General features: G+C 43.3%; 1 protein-coding gene across 1 annotated transcript in view; it reads right to left on the bottom strand.

Moving 5' to 3' along the window:
• The window catches only part of Fig4 (FIG4 phosphoinositide 5-phosphatase), a 115,786-nt gene that overhangs the window by 90,562 nt on the left and 7,548 nt on the right, over window positions 1-17,676 (bottom strand). The window contains exons 2-3 of the mRNA XM_048424991.3: window positions 3,148-3,246; window positions 1,918-2,041 (exon numbers count right to left, since the gene is read on the bottom strand). Of these exons, the coding sequence (XP_048280948.1) occupies window positions 1,918-2,041; window positions 3,148-3,246 (223 nt within the window). The remainder of the gene's footprint in view (window positions 1-1,917; window positions 2,042-3,147; window positions 3,247-17,676) is intronic.

The raw sequence follows: 17,676 nt of genomic DNA, 5'->3' as shown, positions 1-17,676 counted from the left end.
TTTTCTCTGTTCTCGCCCAATCAGGAGCAGAGCTATCTGTGATGGGCAATCCTCGTCAGCATGGCAGGGCTTAGAATCACCTAGCGGACAAATTTCTGGACAAGACTGTGAGGCCATTCCCAGAGTGGATGAACCGGGACAGGAGGACTCACTCTGAGAGTGTGTAGAGACACCTTGGGCTGAGGACTCACTCTGAGAGTGTGGAGAGCCACCCCGGGGTGACAGGCGGGTCTGAATGAAAAGGAAAACACAGGAGCAAGTGAGCTGAGCACCAGGGCCATTCCTCTCTGAAATGACTGTGGAAGCAATGACCAGCTGCCTCATGCCACTGCCATTGTGCCTTCCCTGCCACCAGGGACTGAACCCTCCAACTGTGAAACAAATAACCTTCCTTTAGGTTCCTTTTGTCACAACTGTGGGGAAAAGTAATTAATGTGCCATCGGATGATAATGACAGGTTCCCTATCTATGGCAGTGAGGGGACTACAGAGCATCTAACTAGAGGAAAAGAAAGTGGATGTTGCTTGAATAAAATGTGAAGGAGCAGCCTCAGGCTAAAGCAGCCGGTACGTAGAGATCAACATCAGGCCAGGCGTGGAGGACCACACCTTTAATCCCAGCACTCGGGAGACAGAGGCAGGAGGATCTCTGTGAGTTTGAGGCCGTCCTGGTCTACACAGCAAACTTCAGACCAGTCAAGGCTACATAGTGAGACCCTGTGTCAGAGACAGAGGGAGGGAGGGAGGATCAACACTGGGTCTTTGAAGTAGACTAAGGGTCCAGACTCCCTGAAAACAAAGCTAACACAGCTTGGAATTCTTTATCTGAAGTTCTGCTGAACTTGCTATCAACGGAAACCATGTCTCTGAGTCCCAGTGACTTACACTATATATATAGTGAGAATACTTTACTGCTGAGATTCTGAAAAACCTTTCTGACTGAGTAAGAAGGTGGCCATTGTCTGTGCTGGCTAGCTTTGTGTCAACTTGACTCAAGCTAGGGTATTCTGGCAAGAAGGAATATTGATGAAGAAAACCCTTCTCCAGGACAGGCCCGTAGGCAAGTCTGTAGGACATTTTCTTGACTGCTTGTTGATGTGGAAGATCTGACTCACTGTGGACGCTACCCTTGGGCTGGTGGCCCGGGCTGGTATGAGAAAGCAGGCTGTGAAAGCCACGGAGAGCAAGTCGGCAAGCAGTACTCCTCCGTGGCCTCTGCATCATCCCTGTCTCTAGGTTCCTGCCTTGAGTTCCTGTCTCTAGGTTCCTGCCTTGAGTTCCTGTCTCTAGGTTCCTGCCTTGAGTCCCTGTCTCTAGGTTCCTGCCTTGAGTTCCTGTCTCTAGGTTCCTGCCTTGAGTTCCTGTCTCTAGGTTCCTGCCTTGAGTTCCTGCCCTGACTGCTGGATGATGACCACACCCAGTTTGGATGATGGACGACAGCCATGAGCTAACTAGCCCATCTCCTCCCCAAGGTGCTTGTGATCATGGTATTATCACGGCAATAGAAAATCTAAGACATCATCCAAAGAAAGGGTCTGTGACAGGCTATACTATAGCATGTTCTTGGGGGAAATTCTTGTTCATTTTACACCAAGTTTTACTATATCTGTAACTCTAGTTGATGGGCAGTGGGACAGGTATTTATAATCAAGATCATTTTTACTTTTCGAATCATGCCAAGCCAGACAGCAGATTCCTGCAAGCATTTCTCGACTCACTAGTGTCTAAAGAAACCTGAACAGTGCTGAGCACAAGAGCAGATACTGTTCAAATGTGGTCCAATTGGTTGATAATGATGCTTAAAGCAGTCAAAGCCATAGGTGATGTGTTAAGACTATACCGCCATCGAGTTGCATAAGCTCTCTTTAATCTGTATCAAAACAAACAGGGAAGGGAGGGAAGGAGGCACAATGCTTACCGACAATGCCAAATGCTGAGACAGCCCGAAACAACCCAGAGGATCCTTTCTGGCCCGTCTTTGTTCTGTTTCCGAGGTCCAAGCGGCCAAGGAGCTCCCGCACTTCTTGCTGAGTGTACACGTGCTGTGAAGTCAGCACAGGACCTGTCAGGCTGCGCTTGCCTCTCTGCAGAGTTATGCGCCTCTGAAAACTGCAGGTTGCCTGCAAGACTCGTCAGTGATCTCATGAACTACATCACCACTGTAACAAGGCCGCAGGTTCCGTAACTGGACAGTTAAGACTGGCGCCTGGATCTCACCACTAGCTTCAGAAATTATGTCAGGACTTTAGACTCTGATCCTGGGATTCAGGGATTAAAGAGATCCACCTATTTTAGTAAATCTGTGAACCCCTTAAAATGACATGTAAACCCTCAGCTAGATGTGTGTTCGTATGAGATGGCCCATAACTATCAATATCTCAAAGGTCTCCCCAATCCACCATCCCCACCCCCCAAATGAAACCAAGAACCACTTCATCATATTAATAAAAGCTACGAGGCGGGTCCCGGGCCATGGACTCAGAGGAGCAGTGCAGGAAATCAAAATCCCTAAAAATGAATTTATCGATAGTTGTGGGAACACAGAATATTTCTGCAAAGAGTTTAATAACAATGATTCCAAACTATAACTACCAAAGTACCTGACAAAAAAGAAGCCTATATGGGCTCAGAAATTTAGCCAGGAACTTCGACACAAAGAGTAAGTTCCCTCATTTGGAAAAACTAAAATTAACCACTACATTATCTTGTACCTCTGACTAACAGACTCAGGCTCCTGTATTAGCTGAATTAAGCCTCTGCCCTCCCAAGCCTGAATAACAATTGCTTGCCATTTCTGAGTGCACAGCAAACCATCCCATGGGACTTCCATCCACATAATAAAAGTTGGCAGCACAGACGTCTCAATGACTGCTTGGCGTCCTCCTGAAGCACAGTACACACACTCTCCAGTAGATGCGATATGAAGTTACACTGAATCCTCAAAGGTCAGTTGCTTAAGAAAATGCACTCATTGCCTCACTGGGAAGTGTGTGCTCTCAGAAACAAATCAATCTGAGAGACAAACTATAATTCTGCCTAATTTCTCAACATCAGTAATTTCTAGAAGCCAAGCTAGAGAATATAGATGTGTGACTTAAAAGAAAAAGCCCAGCACACGCTCCTGTGGGCAGCGAGGGCGGCTACTCACCCTGTCATCAATTATGACCAAATCTTTCGGCTCCGTTCTATCAATTTTCAAGACGCGATACTTCGTTTCTGCATGATTGCTCCCGACTAGGAAGTATCTCTATAAAGAAAGAGAATGTCAGTTTTAAGGACATTTTGCCCTACAAACATTTTTGTATCATTACATTTTGAAATCGCATTCATAAAGTCAGGCTGCTTTCTAAAGTGTACTTGGTAAGTACAACTGGAGGACCAAAGAGCCAGGTCCCCAAAGGTCAGTTTTTAAATTGAAATATTCTTGTGGTTTCACGATAAGTATCAGGCTGGTGTCTGAAATAGGCCCAGAAACCAGGTCGGATGAATTTAATTCTATCACAGCACTAGAGATTGGCCTGCATGATATTTAAGTGTTGCCCGGAAGCAGCAGCGCTGACAGGCATTAGAAAGCTCAACATGTAATTAGGAACTTTAGACAATTATAGCTATTAAAGCATTATAGTCTGACAAACAAGTCTTTGAGAATTTTCTACATAAAGTATGGAAATGACTGGAAGGGACCGGCTCTGAAGACACAGCCCAGCCTAAGAAGCTTCAAAGGCAGCACAGTCCCTATGCCTTTCACAGAGAAGCTACCGGAAACGACAGTCATCACACACCAGAACACAAACACATCAGTTGTCGGATCACTGGGAAAGATATAAATAATAACATGTTGAAAATAGTGATCCTGTTCTTAAATACAAAACCTGTAAACAAAACTGCAGGGGTTGTCTTAATTATTGGTGGCGGTAAGTACACTTAGTAAAAACAAGCCCAGGCCATCACCCATGCTAGGCACACACTCTACCGAGCTATCTGCCTCACTCAAGTATTCTAAACTACATTAAAGAAGACACGCAAAGTTCCATTAGCAACGGATAAAGATGTAAAGGTATTTTAAAGCAACACTTTTTAAACTGAAAAGCTCGAGGAGACATTGCCACATCAGCTGGCACTTTACCATCTCACTGGTCATGTGACTCACAGATGCACCAAGCAACTAAATAACAAATACACGTGTCTACATCACCTGCCAAGCTGGACAGTGTCCACCATAGGAAGGCAAGCAGAGAAGACTAACGTGGGTTACTGGGGTGGTACAAAACAACTGGGGCGTCTAGAATTGAGACTTCAAGAATAGGTATGATTTTAAGAATATATAGCCAGAAAGACATATGTACTCACTCATAGGTGGTTTTTAAACATAAAGCAAAGAAAAACAGCCTACAAATCACAATCCCAGAGAACCCAGACAACAATGAGGACCCTAAGAGAGACATACATAGATCTAATCTACATGGGAAGCAGAAAAAACAAGATCTCCTGAGTAAATTGGGAGTATGGGGACCTTAGGGGGAGGGTTGAAGGGGGAGGGGAGAGGCAGAGAGGGGAGCAGAGAAAAACATAGAACTCAATAAAAATCAATTAAAAATAAAAATAAAAAAGAATATACAGCAGGTCAGAATTCTGTTTCAGTGTTTTCATTTTAAATCTGTGAAATAAAATTCACTAATTGTGTTTACTAAGTATGCAGTAATACGTCGCATGATAACACCTTGTTAAAGAGGTTCCTCGTGTAGGATGGGGCATAAGATTACACTGTTTAACAGCAACATAACTATGTCTTAGTTTGGGTAAGTGTTTTCCATGCTGCTTGTAATGAGAAACTCATCTAAGAACACACTTCTCAGACTGTATCCCTGTTGCTAGGCAACAGTGGCTGTTTATGAAGGTCTGATCTACCCACAGGTTATGAAGAACAAACCTACATGCTGACAGATGACAGGTTAGAGGAACACCAGCTGAAATGCTTAGGCCCCTCTCCTAGGGTCTACTCGACACTGTTGAAGGCAAGCAGGTGGAAATAAAACAATTATAATAACAAGTAAACAAAGTTGGAGCATGGGGTAACAGAATTCAAGACAAGGAGGGAGCTGACCAGAGAGGGAAACAGAAGAGGAGGAACCCAGAATCTCAGTTAAACCTCCCTTGAGGCCCAACCCACTGAGGGGCGAGGATGACCAGCCTGATAAACCAAGTCAACGAAATCAATTCGGAAGGTTTGCAAGCAATTTACACTTGCCACCAGAGAAAAGGACCAATGTCCTGAGCACCTGGAGATATGCAGTTCCCAGGAGAAGAATTAGCCCGCTTCACCTCAGGGACTGGAAGCTACTTCCCACTAGCCTCTATGGCTTTTACTTCCGGTGCAATCTAGTCCCACAGGTATGGGCGTTAGGAGTGACAATGACCTAACACAGGTTCCCTGTGCATTGCTGGACAATTTTCTATCATCTGCACTAGCAATTCTTCTCTGGGCAAACACACAGAAACATAGGTTGTCTCATTCAGACCAGCAGGAAATCCCTAGAGCTGTTATAGATTCCAAGAATCTAAATATTAGTTGCAATAAGATTATGTTTAGACAGTTCCTGATAAAAAAGGCCATGTTAGTGGGCATGGGTAAATGTGTTAGCGGCCTTTGGAGAGCACATAGCACGTTAGCTCTTTACCTTGCCTCTCCAAATGCTCCCAGAGTCAGAACCAATCCATTGCGTGAGAAACGTGAATGGGGGCAGGGAGCTCTGCAATTACCCACAGGCTCAGCTTCTGAAAAATCTCTAATTCTTAACGGGGGGGGGGGGGGGGGGTTGAGCAGAGAATTGAGCAGAGAATAGTGCATAGTGCCCTCCTGTGGCACCAGTTGGGAGGTGCTGACCGGGCTGGGTACGACAGAGAATCTGCACTGCCCTCTGGTGGTCTGCCGAAATCCACTTAGGCACCAATTTGGTCTTTTAATAAAAAAAGAGGTAACTCTTTCAGAACGACCTGTTTCCATTCAGTCTTATTTTCTCCTTGTTGATAGAGCAATGCGACGACCATCCAGACTCACACTGTGTCATATTCAATAGCAGTATTCAAGATGAACCTCCTCATTTAGGAGATTAAATTCTTTTTCATTGCTTTTCTCCCTATTTTTCTTTTTTCAAATCTACAGTAAAATAACAGTGGACTGGAGGCCCTGGGTTGTATAAGAAAGCAGAATTAACTCCCAAAGTCTTGAGTGAGATTCAGGTACAAGAAACATTTAAAACTTCAAATACACATGACCATAGACGTGCGCTGCCAGACATCCTATGCTTAGGCGGTTATGCCGTGCAAGAGGGAAACATCAATATTTAAAGGCAAATACACTAGACTAACGACAAATTTCTCAGAGGAACTCCATGCCAGGAAGCTGTGGAATGATGTACTTAGGGTTCTGAAAGAAGATAACTGCCAACCAAGATTACTGAACCTAGCAAGGCTCTCCTTCACAGCTGATAAATGAAGGGAACTCATGGCCAGTAGACCAGAATTACAAAAGATGCTGAAGAGTATTCTATATCCAGAGGGAAAAGACCCTGGCAAACCCCAACACTGAGAATGTGAATAAATCCCGTGAGAAAAAGAGATGCAACAAGGAGGAGTAGGAAATAAATACTACTAATACAGTAAACCGTTTACCTTGTGAATACAATTAAGAGAAAATAAGCAAAACCAATGCTACTTGAAGAAAATCCAAATGAGATGTCAACATAAATGCCAGGTGTTGGAATGGCACTTAATTTTATAAAAATAAAGGCTACCTGACAAAAAAGGAGGCCCCAGAGTAACCGTGGTGACCTTTGACACCGAGAATAACTTTCTGCACCTTGAGAAAGGACCCAAAATTCATGTGAGGGCATGGAAAGACCCGAGAAAGCCAAGGAAACCTAAGAAAAACCATGCTGGGCAAAAACAAAGGCGAATACTTCAGGCCGATTTGCTGGATAATGCTTCAAAGGTAGAGGGCAGAAGAACTGGCACCTGGAATCACACATGGGTAGGGTTCCAAGGACAGACAAGGAAATCCTCTGGTCCTCCAAAGCGGCTCAAAGCCACAGCATGCTCTGTGAGAGAAAAAGCCAGGCGTTGGCTGGAAGAAGGAAAGCCAAAATAATGCAGTCACCGCAATCAGAAAAGCAAGCCCAAGAAGAGAAAAAAATATACAACTGGGCCTCCAGGGGAAATGGAAGGTTGGGGTTTTTGGTACCTCAGAGTATTAGAAGATAAAAGAAAACACCATTCTCATCCCCAAAACAACCACAAAAGGAGTCAGCACACGTTTCTGAAGGAAGAAAAAAAAAAAGTAAGATTCAAACCAAAGATGAAGAGTAAAATGACAGACCGTGAAGCCTTACCAGTCATTGTCACTCATGAGGTTCCCAGCTGGGTTAGACCAATGGCGACTTCCCACTCCACCCCCCGCAGCCTGCATAGCACCTTCCTTGTCAGTACCAACTTGGATTTTTCCATGTCCCCTACCACTGTTTGTGATGTGTTCAGGAACAGGGTCTAAATCATCAAGATCTGGTGGGGAAATGGCAATAGTGTGCACTGTTTGGGGTCCACAGGACATCTCTGACCAACAGCTGTGAGGTGCATCCCAAACCTGTTGCTGGGCTTTTTATCTGGGAGGAGCTTGGGGGATATGGAGGTAGGGGTGGGTCGGGAAGGAGCTGGGAAGGTGAAGTTAGGGGTGGATCTGGGAGGGTGGTGGATGATGATAGGGGTTGATCTGGGGGAAGTTAGGGGTACATGTAGGGAGGGGATCTGGAAGGAGCTGAGGGTGTAAAGCTAGGGGTGAATATGGAGGAGCTGGGGGGACATGGAGGCAGGGGTGGATCCAGGAGGAACTGAGGGGGATATGGACATGTAGATTATGGAAGAATTTACAATTCCCTCCAATTGTCTTCTAAAATGTTCATGCATTTTAACCTAAAGCCATAGCCTTTTGCTATGACACCAAGATGTAAATCTTCAGTTGCCTTACAGATACCTGCAGGTTCCTGGAAAAAGTTCTGCTGCTGTATCAAAAACAGGTCTGCAAACCTGAAAGTTCTAGAATAAAAAGAAGCAAACATGCCCAAGAGTAGACAGGAAATAATCAAACTGAAGACTGAAATCAATAAAATAGAAACAAAGAGAACATAAAGAATAAGTGAAACAAAGAGCCGGATCTTTGAAAAAAAAAAACCAACAAGATAGACAAAACTTTATCCAAACTAAGTGAAAGGCAGAGAGAAAATATCCAAATTAACAAAATCAGAATTAAAAAGGAGACTTAACAGACACCAAAAAATCCAAAGAATCACTAAGTCATAGTTTAAAAACCTGTACTCTACAAAATTAGAAAACCTAAAAGAAATGGACAATTTTCTTGATAGATATCACATACCAAAATTAAATCAAGATCAAATAAAAATTTAGATAGACCTATAGCCCCCAAGGGCTAATGACATGCAGTCATTAAAAGTCTTCCAATCAAAAAACCCCCAGGGCAAGGGGGTTTAGTGCAGAATCTCACAGACTTTCAAAGAAGAGCTAATACCAATACCCCTTAAATTATTCCACAATATAGAAACAGAAGGAACACTGCCAAATTCTTTTGTGATACCACAGTCGCAGTGATACCCAAACCACATAAAGTCTCAACAAAGAGAATTACAGACCAAGTTCCCTCATGAACATTGATGCAAAAATAAACAAAAAAGTAATGGCAAACCAAATCCAAGAACATATCAAAAAGATCATCCCACCATGATCAAGAAGGCTTCATCCCAGAGATTCAGGGATGGTTCAACATATAAAAAAATCTGTCACTATAATCCACCACATAAATAAACTGAAAGAAAAAAAACCACATGATCATCTCATTAGATGCTGAAAAAGCCTTTAACAAAATCCAACACCCTTTCAGGAGAAAAGTATTGGAGAGATCAGGGGTACAAGGAACATACCTAAACATAATAAAGGTAATTTACAGTAAGTTGGTAGTCAACATCAAATTAGGTGGAGAGAAACTCAAAGTGATTCCACTAAAATCTGGAATAAGACAAGGCTGTCCACTTCCACCATATCTATTCAATATAATACTTAAAGTTCTAGATAGAGCAATAGAACAACTAAAGGAGATCAAGGGGATACAAACTGGAAAGGAAAAAGTCAAGGTATCACTATTTGTAGATGATATGACAGTATACACAAGTGTCCTCAAAAATTCTACTAGGGAACTCCTAGAACTGATAAACACTTTCAATGGCATGGCTGAATCCAAGATAACTCAATAAATCAGTAGTCTTCCTATATACAAATAACAAACAGAAAATGAAAAAAAAATCAGGGAAACAACACCCTTCACAATAGCCACAAATAATATAAAATATCTTGGGGTAACTCTAACAAAACAAGTGAAAGGCCTGTATGACAAGAACTTCAGTCCTCTGAAAAAAGAAACCGAAAAAGATATCAAAAGATGAAAAGATCTCTCATGTTCAGGAGTTGGTAGGATTAACATAGTAAAAATGGCCATCTTACCGAAAACAATCTACAGATTCAAAACATTCCCCAACAAAATTAAAACACAATTCCTTATAGACCTTGAAAGAACAGTACTCAATTTCATATGGATAAAAAAAAATGGATAGCTAAAACAATCCTGTACAATAAAATAACTCTGGAAGTATCGCTATCCCTGATTTTAAGCTATACTACACAACTATAGTAAAAAAATAAATAAATAATATAAAAAGGTGCATGATGTTGGCATAAAAACAGACAAGTCGGTCAATGGAAACAAACTGAAGACCCAGATGTAAAACCACACACCTATAGACAATTCAACTTTGATAAAGAAGACAGATTATATAATGGACAAAAGAAAGTATCTTCAACAAATGGTGCTGGTCTAACTGGATATCTGCATGTAGAAGAATGCAAATACATCTAAATCTATCACCCTGCACAAAACTCAAGTCCAAGTGGATTGATAACCTCAACATAAAATCAGATACAATGAACCTGATAGAAGAGAAAGTGGGGAATAGCCTCGAATACACTGGAACAAGAGACAACTTCCTGAACAGAACACCATTAGTGCAGACACTAGGACTGACAATTAAAAGTGGAACCTCATGAAACTGAAAAGCTTCTGTAAGGCAAGGGACACTGTCAATAAGATAAAATGGCAGCCTACAGAATGGGGAAAGATATTCATCAACCCCACATCTGACAGAGGACTAATTTTCAAAATATTTAAAAAAGTCAAGAAACTAGCCATCAACAAGCCAAATAATCCAATTAAAAATGGGAGACAGATCTAAACAGAAAATTCTCAAAAGAGGAATCTCAAATACCCAAGAAGTACTTAAAGAAATGTTCACCATCCTTAGTAATCAGGGAAATACGATCAAAACAACCCTTAAATTCCATCTTACACCTATCAGAATGGCTAAGATAAAAAACACAAGTAACAGCTCATTGTTGGCAAGGATATGGAGTAAGGGGAATACTCCTCCATTGCTGGTAGTAGTGCAAACTTGTATAGCCACTATGGAAATCAATATGGCGGTTTCTCAGAAAATTGATAATTGATCTACCTCAAGACCCAGCTATACCACTCTTGGGCATATACAAGAACGATGCCCCATCCTAACACAAGGACACCTGCTCAACCATGTTCATAGTAGCTTTACTCGGACTAGCCAAAACCTGAAAACAAGCTACATGTCCCACAACCAAAGAAAGGATAAAGAAAATGTGGTACATTTACATAATGGAGTATTACTCTGCTGTTAAAATAATAACATCATGAAATTTGCAGGCAAATGGATAAAAGTATAAAAAATCATACTGTGTGAGACCCAGAAAGACAAACGTGGCATGTATTCACTTATAAGTAGGAATTAGTCTACTTATTATGTTACAATTCACAGACCCAGAGAGGTTAAGAAACAAGGAGGGATCAAGTAGAGACACATGAATCTCCATGGGAAGGGGAAGTAGAACAGATATCGTGGGTAGACTGGGGTCAGTTGGGAATGGGAGCAGGAGGAATCAGGTTGGGGTAGATGGAGGGAAAGAGTACTGGGAGAGACAGCTGGAACTGGAGGCTTTCAGGGGCAAGGAATCTAAGAGGGGAACCCTGAATAAGACATCTAATAAGGGGGGATATGGAGAGTGTGGTATGGGAATAAGAATGCTTGACCCATAGGGATTGGCACTATTAGGAGGTATGACCTTGTTGATATAGGTGTGGCCTTGTTGGAGAAAGTGTGTCACTGTGAAGGCTTTAAGGTTTCCTAAGTTCAAGCTATGCCCAGTGTGAACAGAGTTGTTTCTGCCCTGCATATCAAGATGTAAAACTCTCAGCTCCTTCTCCAGCACCAACAGAAACTCTATGACAGAGCTTGAAACAGCCATCTCCTGTAACCAGGCAACACTTCCAGTGTAGTGACTGGGACCCCAACCCAGTCTCAAAACCTTCTACATACAATTTGTCCTGCCTACAAGGTGTGCTGGGTAACAGTGGCACAAAAATTGGGGAAGTGGCCAACTGATGACTGGTCCAGCCAGTTATTGAGACCCATGCCATGAGAAGGAGCCCACCTTGTCACTTCCAGGGTCAGGGATCAGAGGCTGGATAGTCCAGAGACCTAAGATAGAACCAAACATGACCAGTAGGGCACGGAGAGGTAAACAGATGAACATCCACAGTCATTTGCATTAGGCAGAGCTGGGGGAATCCTGCAGAAGTAGAGGAAGAAGGATTGTAGGAGCCAAAGGGGACAGGATGCCAAAAGAAACCCCACAGAATCACCTAACCTGGGTCCATAGGTGCTCAGAGACTGAACCGACAACTAGGAAGCCGACATGGGACTGACCTAGACCCTCTACATAGACGTTATAGTTGTGTTGCTTGGTGTTTTTGTGAGACTCTGACTCTTTGCCTGCTTTTGGGACCCTTTTCCTCCTACTGGGTCACCTCATCTGCCTTAACATGAGAGGAGGTTCCTAGTCTTATTGCAACTTAACATGCCATGTTTGGTGGATACCTCTGGGAGGCACGTCTGCCCTTTTCTGAAGGGAAATGGAGGAGAGGATGGAGGAAGGAGGAAGGAGGAAGGAAAGAACTGAGAGGAGAGAAGAAAGGGGAAACTGTAGGTGGTATGTAATATTTAAGAGAAAAATATAAATATATAAATAAATAAATAAGTCAGTTGATTTCAGTATTAACCCAAGAAAGAAACTATGGACATTTTTAGATATGTATAGGTAAAAAATAAACGAGAAAAAGTTTTCTACTTTTTGGAAATTTTCTATCAAAATAAGAGCATAAATCAAGAATCAGGAAATCATGTGATCCAGGAATCAAGGTCATTGTCAAGGAGAGGAAATAACATGGCCATGAAGGGTGAAGGAAGAAGCCACACGACAGCAGTGCGCTGGCCTAGGGAAGAGCCAGTGCATATCTGAGCCCTGGTGTCAAGATGAAGTCTATGCAATCCCTAGGGACACAAAGGTGCTGAAAAATTTACATATCTGGGCCAAAGCTGGGGCTAAACTAAACTCATCATACAGGTATGGTAACAGCTACGGCTTTGCGGGGAAGGAAAGGTCAGCTAGAGCCTTTGCAGAGGCTTTGGCAGTGATGGGCCCGCAGTTCCAGTAGTGGAAGAGAAAAGATAAAATGCCCAGAAGCATCAGGGAACTCAAAAGAGCAGCAACTGGGGCAGCAGAGATGGCTCAAAGTTAGGAGCACTGGCTGCTCTTCCGGAGGACCTGTGTTCAGATAGATCCCAACACAACCACCTGTAACTCTAGCTCCAGGGTCTGGCACCCTCTTCTGGCTTCCACAGGCACCATCACCCCCCCCCCCCCCGCCACACACACACATGTAAATAAATAATCTCTTTTTAGAAACACAGTAACTGGAGCAGACCATCTCCACACATCAGTCAGGTGTTGGCCTGGATACAGTGATCATGAATGAGGCACACAGAACCCACACAGCTGGGGCTGCGTGGCTTGGGCAGCCTGCCTCTCCAGCCCTGCTGTCTGCAGCACAAACAGCTTGCTGAGGGATGTGGAACTGACATGAGGGGAGGGGAGGGGACAACAAGACAGCGGAAAAAAAAGAGCTGTACTGAAGCGAGCAGAGCGGCTCTGAAAATCAAGTGTCGTTGTTCAAGAGGAGCTTAACATGTGTTGGTGACTGACGGTGGCGGTAGGAAGACGAGCGTGTTTCTAAAATATATATAGGAAACCCAAAAGGGATTCAATAGGCAATCCATTCAACAGGAAACACCGAAGTTTCTAACATTATCCTCTCCTTTTAAAATGATGGCTAATTAATCATTCACTTTTCATCTGAGGGAGAAAATCAGCCCTCTGGAAAAGGAAGAGATTTCAGGTTGGGTGACAGCTTCAATTAATGTTCAACTTGACTTGAACTTTTGGATGACATGTATTATTTTTAAAGAACATCTTGAAGTTGCTTCTTGCCGATGCACGGTGTTGCAGGCCTGCTGTCTCCACATCCAATCCAGGATCCCAGCAGTGGGTTCATGCAGCCCAGAAGCAGGAAATAAGCCTCCCAGTCCACAGGCATGGCCACGTCCACCTGTGGTAGACAGGTTGGGAGGCTCCATGCTCACTGCAGATGTAAGTATGAAGTTCTGTCGCCCCTAACCACACCTCTGAACTGCTGTAACTCTGCTCCTCTCTTCCCGACGGCACTCTTGGGGCCCCGGCTCCAGTTCCTCAGCCAACCATATCGGACTAGTCTCTCACTCACCTCTGAATATCACGCAGTAAGCAAACTGGAAGGCCTATCTGTAACACAAAGGGCCTTCTTGTTGGGGTTTCTGTCCTGCCCAGTACCCCACAGCCAGCAAGTCCCAAAGAAATCACATAGGGAGTCTGCATTAGATATAAACTGATAGGCCCATTAGCTCAGGCTTCTTGCTCTTATAACTTATATCAACCCATTATTCTTATCTATTGTTAGCCACATGGCCCAGTACCTTTCTCAGCGGGGAAGGTCACATCTTGCTTCTTTGGTGATCTGGGCAGGAGTGGGAGGGAAGGGCTTCCTTCTTCCCAAAATACTCCTGTTCTCATTGCTCCGCCTCTACTTCCTGTCTGGTTGACCCGCCTATACTTCCTGCCTGGCCAGTCAGCGTTTATTTAAAACATGATTGACAGAATACAGACCATTCTCCTGCACCACCTATCGGCCTCACTCAGGATAACTTCAATGGCTAACTCCCCTGGAGCAACTCCGGCTCTCGCTGAACTGTGCAGTGTTAGGACTGGATCGGACCTGAACCATGGAGCAGCTAAAGATGAAACACAAGTCCCTGAAGCAAAAGGCAGAATGAGGGTGTCGGTAGCAGAGGAGCAGGTAAGTTTGCTAGAAACTGGTCTTTCCAACACTAGAATCTTCTGTGACTCATCTACCACCCCTTCCTTTTCCTCTCCAAAAAGCCCTCGAGACAGACCTCTAGGCACCAGAAACAGTGACAAACTGAACCACAGCTCAGGAGCAAACATACTCCATCACCTTCCTAAGTGAAGGCCGGGGATGACAGGCAGACATCTTGCATACCGTTTTCCTCAATGAAGCTCCTAATTCTTTCATCACCAAATAATATGCTCAACCAACCAAAGCAAAGTGTGCCCACTTCCTTCAAACACCTGTCAACTAAAACCTTAGTCAATCTTTCTAACAGAGTTGGGAAAATGGGTATGAATCACACTTGAAGTAATAATGGATGGACATACAGCTCAACTGCAAAGGAGGAGGAGGAAGAAGAAGGAAGAAAAGGAGGAAGGGAGGGAGGGAGAAGAGAGGAAGGGAGGGAGAGGGAAGAGGATAAGAAGAATCCATTCCCATCCTATCAGTTTGGTTCCACTATACTTATTGTCAGAGCTGGCATCACAGACCATGAGAAGCAACATGAAAACCCAGAGAAAGGAGTTTTTAGGTATGGAAAACATATGTACAATAAATGCCTCAGTGGCAGGCAGTCATCATAGGATATCTTAGTCTCATTTCCTGTTGCTGCAATTAAAATCCACTGACAAAAGCAGCTTGGGGGAACAAGGGTTAATTTTAGCTCACAGGGGGACACAGTCCATTAGGATAGGGGAGGCGTGGGGGCGGGAACATGAGGCCGGGTCATTATGTCTTGTCAACAGCTTTAGAAGCACAGAGTAATAAACAGAGGCACACTTGTCCCTGCTCAATTTCATCTTCACACACACTCCAGCACCACACCCATTGGCTGGAGCCACCTCAGAGGGCGGGTCTTTCCACATTAATTAGCATAACCAAAGCAATTCTCCTCCTCCCCACAGACATGCTCAAAGACCAACCTGTGTTCATCAATGGTACTCTTCCCAGGTGACACTTTGTATCAAGTTGATAAAACTAACCATCACACATGGACAGACCAAACACTGAAGTCGGAAATGAAAAGGCAAATTTCCCCCCAAAACCTACAAACACTGAAAGGGTAACATGGTATTATTAGTAACTTGATGCCAAGAAATTCGACAACTGGGATGAAAGGGCCAAATTTCTTGGAAAAAAACAATTCATTCAAAAAAAAAAAACAACTATGTAGTCCCCTATTATCAAAATTCACCCACAAAGCAACTCAAACACAATGCTTCACTAATGAATTCCAACAGACACCGAAAGGAGAAATGTCAGTCACATATAATCATTTCAGAAAGGAGAAGGGACATTTCAATCTGGTTTTCGAGGCTACAGAAGCCCTGATCTGACTGGCAATGGCTCAGTGGGTGGGGCACTTGCCACCAGGTCTGAGGACCTGAGACCATCTCCGGGAACTATGAAATGGAGAGAGAAGACTGACTTTCATGGGTATCTCTAATCCCCACATGTGCACTGTGTCAGGTGCTCACACACAAAAAGAAACATAATAAAAGTTCAAATCAGAAGGGTAAAGAAATGATAAACCAACAGCCTAAACATGAAAAATTTAACAAATGTTAATTAGCACATAGAATCTATTCTCATGTGAGAAATATTACATCACTAAATACATTTCTGCAATTCAAAGTTTAAGATTTAAAATAAGGTGAATAAATGTAACTGGCTATAGTATAAAAATACAAAGAAAATAGTAAAGATGAGAAATGACAATCTTTCTAACAGAGCTGGGAAAATGGGTATGAATCGCACTCAAAGTGATAACGGACGGACGTACAGCTCAACTGCAAAGGATTTTTTTAATTAAAAATGTTTTATGTGTATGGGTGTTTTGCATGCCGTATCCTATAGTTTACTTCCTGCTGTAGATGGAGATGATTCTTAGTGTCATCGCTGCACAGCCCGTCTCTTCGTGTGTTGCGTAGAGTCCTCCTGAGACATGCTATCTCAAACACATTCAGCCGCTGTTCTGAAGAGCGGTTCATTGTCCAGGTTTCGAAGCTGTAAAGAAGGCAGCTCAAGACAAGTGTCTCATATGCTTGTAATTTTGTTCTTGTCCTTATGTCTCTTGCTGACCAAACTTTTACTAGTGTCTGGAATGCAACCCTCGCTATTTTTATCTGCCTCTTAATGTTTGAAATAGTTCCCTCCTTTGAACTGAGTTTTCCTCCCAGATAGACAAAGTTGACTGTTTGCTTGAGGTTCTGATTCTTTATTACAATGTTAAAGTTTGGGAAAGATTTATATGTCTGTTACACTGACTTCAGGAAGGCATCCGATAGAATTTGGAGGAAAGGACTTTGGGAAACAATGAGGTTCTACAGGTACCCAGATAAAATCATAAGAATACTAGAAAATGCCTATAAAGACACCTTTGCACCAGTCAAAGTATGTGGAGAACTAAGTGATCAGTTTAAGACAATCTTAGGAGTGTTGCAGGGATGTGTCCTCTTGTCACTACTCTTTAATATATTCCTGGAACCAACAATAACAACAACCCTGGAGGATGAGGAGACAGGCATGCAGGTTGGTGTTGTGCGAATCAATAACTTGTCTGTCGCCGATGATACAGCACTACTTGCTAAATGTCCAAATGAGCAGTGGGCCACGGTAAATAAGAGTGGTGGAAGTCGGGGAAAACCTTGGTGTGAACATAAGCATCGAGAAGACTGAGATACAACACATGGGAGGGTGCACAAGGATTTTAACATTGTAATAAAGATCAGAACCTCAGGCAAACAGTGTCTTTTCTAGTGACTTCTAATGTAGTTTTGTACTAAAAGTCTAAGCCAGCGCTGTAAGGAAAGAAAAGAAAGAAAAAAGGCACCCAGACTGGGGAGAGTGGCGATCTTCATTCTAAATGACATTTCAATTCTCCCCAAACCAATCTACAATCCCAAAAGGGTGTGTGTGTGTGTGTGTGTGTGTGTGTGTGTGTGTGTTCACATGTGTGTGGGTACATGTGTGTTGAAAAGTCCTGCTGTTTAAGGTTACAGTCTACCATGTCTGGACAGCTCTCCGAGGCGTGTAGCACTAACGGAAGACTATGTTCTCAAACAGGGGTTCCTGCTCCCTGCCTGGCCTTATTTAGAGGCTGTCCCTGAGCCTGGCTGCCTAAGTGTGACCTTTGACATGGTTCCCTGCAAATGTGCCTCTTCTACTGGCTACATGAGAATTAGGTGTTGCTCT

Source organism: Myodes glareolus, chromosome 1 (genome assembly GCF_982192425.1).
Source record: "Myodes glareolus chromosome 1, mMyoGla1.1, whole genome shotgun sequence".
NCBI classification, from domain to species: Eukaryota; Metazoa; Chordata; class Mammalia; order Rodentia; family Cricetidae; genus Myodes; species Myodes glareolus.
Note: the sequence above shows the minus strand (reverse complement) of the source record. Positions and strands in the feature narration are given on the sequence as shown.